The 4,355-nt window shown below is 39.7% G+C and overlaps 1 protein-coding gene across 1 annotated transcript; it reads left to right on the forward strand.

Moving 5' to 3' along the window:
- Nucleotides 1-1,130: 1,130 nt before the first annotated feature.
- On the forward strand, nucleotides 1,131-2,110 carry hoxd12a (homeobox D12a; the record flags this gene model as incomplete). The annotated part of the gene is made up of 2 exons (XM_080752794.1): nucleotides 1,131-1,686; nucleotides 1,872-2,110. 2 exons carry the CDS (start codon nucleotides 1,131-1,133, stop codon nucleotides 2,108-2,110), a joined length of 795 nt encoding a protein of 264 aa, XP_080608920.1.
- Between the last annotated feature and the right edge of the window lie 2,245 nt (nucleotides 2,111-4,355).

Below are 4,355 nucleotides of genomic sequence, written 5' to 3' on the forward strand. Positions count from 1 at the left end.
ATAGCGTATGCGTGTTGTACATTTTAAAAAGCACATGCGGCTAATCTAACCTTGAGACCGACTAGTATATGCCTTATATCAATTGATAATGCCAAATGCAAATTTGCTTTCTTCTTTTTCACAATAATCATCAGGCTATTACACATTAAAGCCATACACGGTACACCTGTGGATGTGTTTCTCTCCAAAATAATGAATGTGTCGTCCTTCAGTATAGGCTAATAGCCCTAGATGATGAGAGAGAAAGTTAATTTGCAAAACTGTTTTGTTTCTATATTTACCTATTTAACTATTATTATTTTCCCATGCAGTCTGATGAGCGTGCGATATGTAAACTCGTTTATTGAGATGATGCAAAAAAATTTACTTTATTTGTTTGGCAATGATGTAGGCAATCGAAGTCATGTATCAATCAATGATCAATGATATTTCCTATATTTTTGGTGTAGGCTATACCGAACACTGCCTCCTTTCAGGTCATATCGCATACATATTCCTTGTTTATTCAATTCAATTAAATTCAATCTTTATTTCAGAATACAGGGTGATCCATTTCACAATTTAACAACACAACACAATAACATAACAAAGGAAAAATAGTTAGTATACATGCGTCATAACGTTTTGATTGAATACTTTATTAGACATAAATGCAAACAGCACGAGGTACAGTCACACATTTGGGCTAAATAATTGGAGATAACACAAAAAAGTATTGGGAACTTGTTTACATCGTGTCCTATGTATTAAATGGATTAACGTAGCTTTGTTGGGCTACTATACGTGAATGTGTACGTTTTTGTATCATATCATTGTGTTAGCAAAACGAATTAACTTTTTGCCAATACGGGGCTCTCCTTTGGAGATATTCAGGTCTATTTCAGAGCAATCTCTGATCAATTAAGAACAAGAAATGGTGCAACAATGTGTCATAATTTACCTTCCTCCCCACCCCCACAAATAATATTTCCTTATGGAATATTTTTGCTTTGCGGTGTTATGGGCAAGGGTGGGAGGAACATGCTTTGCATATCACGTGACGCTGTATTAACAAATCAACAATTAGGCTACCTACCCTTTATTCTTTAGGAGTTGCTAAAAGCATAGCAAGAAGCGCTTGAGAAAGCTCCATGGAAATGTGTGAACGGAATCCTTTAAATACTGGCTATGTTGGTTCTCTGTTGAATTTTTCTACTCCAGAGTCGCTGTATTTCTCTAACTTGCGGGGCAATGGAGGCGCCCATATGCCAGCGCTTCATCAGCTCTCCTACAATAGGAGAGAGGTGTGCACGCTCCCGTGGACTTCCTCAAGTTCGTGCACATCACCACCACAGAACCGCGCCTTTGGGGGCTACTCTCCGCCGTTTCTCCCAAACTCCGCGTCTGTAAACAATCCAGTCGGCCACGCCAAGGGACATTTGGAGGAGTCGAGCAGATACTGTTTTCAGGACACAGATCACAAACCAGGGGCATCTGGTAAACAAGTCTTTCCGCTGGAGCATGGAGTCCCCAGCACTCGCAGCTCCAAATATGAATACTCAAGTCTGGACTGCCGGCCCCACAGTTCTGCTGCTGCCCAGCTCGACCCGAACGCCTCGGATCAAGCTAATGAGACCGCTACTAAGCAGCAGGATTCGCTTCACCTATCTTCGAACAAACTCAGTGCGTGTAGAACCTTTGCAGACGGTAAGCAACTTTACCAATATTCTGTTATTTGGACATTTTGAATGCATGCAAAGTAATGCAAACACGAATATAGCTTCTCATCAGTTCTCGTTGGTGGGAAGCAAGTGGAGTGGGCTATGTGCAGCAATATAGGCCACGTTTTAGTTAAAATGTTCATTTCATATGGTTTTCCATTTTCCTTGCAGGTGTCCCTTGGTGCTCTTCCCAAGTGAGAACCAGAAAGAAGAGAAAGCCATACACAAAGCAACAGCTCGCTGAACTTGAGAATGAATTCATGATGAATGAATTCATAAACAGACAGAAAAGGAAGGAACTGTCAGACAGACTGGATTTGAGTGATCAGCAAGTGAAAATCTGGTTTCAGAACCGAAGAATGAAGAAAAAGCGGCTAATCATGCGTGAACAGACATTTTCCATGTACTGATATAGCCTCCTCGTGGCTTGATTACATTGTTGTGGATAACAGGCAACAAATGTTAACTCAAAACAGTGCGCTTGGAAGTTTGGCACGACATAACTGTTTTGTGCTTTCTTTTGAATACTTAAGCACGTTCTTGCACGACTTTGTTCATGGAAACGATATGCTGTTTATGTAAAAATGTAAATCTTTTATGTTGCTTAACTTAGACTGTAGTCTGTAGGCCTACACCAACGCCCAATCATGCACGAAAAAATCAAAAAAGGAAGAGCGAATTAAAGGTTGGATTAATTTAAATGGCCTAGTGTATAGTGGTCCTGATTGGTCCAAAAATGCTATAATCTCCTTGTGGTGTTGTGTGGGAAGTTATACTGTATAAAAGTGTATTGCTTTCTTTTCCATCAACATGAATGGCGGGCCGTTTGGAACTGAGGCTGTAGCCTACGGTGTGTGTATTTTGTATGACTATGGCAGGCTTTATGGGCCTGCGTTGTTTGTCTGGATTGGATTCCGCAGTCTGAACTCAAGTTCATGTTTGTCGACGGACGGGGAAATTAGCAAATGGGTAAAAATAGGCTCCAAAATACAATTATGTATTTAAAAAGTTAATTTCATGCATGTTGTCTATCTTGTCCAATAAAATGTCAATTGCCGCATTTCTCAAGTTCTTTTATATCCTCAATTACAGCCTTTCCCTATAGGACCGTGTCCACCAGACGCCATAGCCTTAGGCCTAAGTACAAGTTCTCATGGTTCCAAATGTTCCTTGGTCTGTGTGAGTAGAAGTTTCGTGCGCTTGTCGGAGAGTTTAAAAGCTATTTCCAGTGTTTCTATGAACATTTGTACTGAAAGCATGTGGCACATTATTCCCCGTGCCGCATGCTCCGTTTCCTACACGTGAAAATGCTGACATGGGACTTGATATAACTGCAATAAATGGTGGGTGGACATTACATTCAAACCATATGTGACCATTAGCAGCTGTGTGCCTGTTCTACAAACGACCTATCAAATCAAATCTAACGTTTAGGCCAAGCTGTGCTTTGGGCATTGCTTTTCAAGTCCGGTTCCTGCAAATGCGCAAAGTACTTCCCTCGGAATGGGCACATAGTCGTTCTAGTAGCAGGTTCCGTTATTGCTGTGTAGTGTACAATAATTAGGGAGGCGTAGACCTTAACATTTGGTAAGGGGATCTTGTACGCGCGGATTGTGTAGTTTCATTTTGTGGACTAACAATTACTAAATCAGTTAAATTGTGGTTCTTCAATAAATTGTTGAAAAATAAATTGTGGTTCTTATGTGCTTATGACAGAATAATTCCAGCCTTAAATACTCTATACATTTTTCTAAATTAACGTATTATTCCATAGCCTGTGACTGTGAGCCTATTTTGTGAAATTAAACTGTAGGCCTACTAAAGCGATAGGGGATTAGCAGCTCTATTGTAATGTTCTCAGCCAATAGACATTTTGTAATATTACAAGTCAATTATTCTTTAAACATCAAAAAGAGATAACACAAGCGGTTATGGCCTTTGCAGCGGGAAAAGACGATGCCGATCCCTAGCATTTATATTAAAGGAGTAGTTCACCCCAAAATGTTTTTTTCCTATTGATTACTCATGCAATGGAGATTTGATTTAAATAATATTTTTTGGGTATTTGTCGCATTCCTAAAACAAACAATGGATTATAGTAAATGTACTCCCATTGAATGCATTTGGGTCCCCATCCGGAATCAACTGGGGTACATGTATTGTAATCAAATTATGAATGCGACAAAAACCCAAAAGTATTATTGAACTCAAGTCTCCATGGCAAGAGTAATCAATAGAAAAAGCAATTTTGGGAGTGAACTACTCCTTTAATGCTCATAACCTACAATCTCCGTTTCTCAGTCTCTTATAGGCTACATTCAGATATCAGGAATTGATTGAACCACGTGTATTTTGGTATCAAAACGTGAGAAACAGAAAGCATTCATAACAGTAGCCTGTACCCGAGATTCACTTGAGGTGAATTTCACAACACTTTGACACACGATACAGTGCACGTGTTTTATAGGCTACTTAATATTTAAAATTGTCTTCAATATGCATTTGAATAGTCTATGGGCGGTCGCTTTTACTGAACCATAAGATGTTCGGAGTCCTTCCATCACTGACATACCGATATAGCCTAATCCGTGCAGTGGTGGTATGTATGGTCCTAATTTGTGACATTACCTGGAGCACTACAGCAGTTTACACTTA

The sequence above is a fragment of the Nannobrachium achirus genome, assembly GCF_963921795.1.
Source record: "Nannobrachium achirus genome assembly, chromosome: 22".
NCBI classification, from domain to species: Eukaryota; Metazoa; Chordata; class Actinopteri; order Myctophiformes; family Myctophidae; genus Nannobrachium; species Nannobrachium achirus.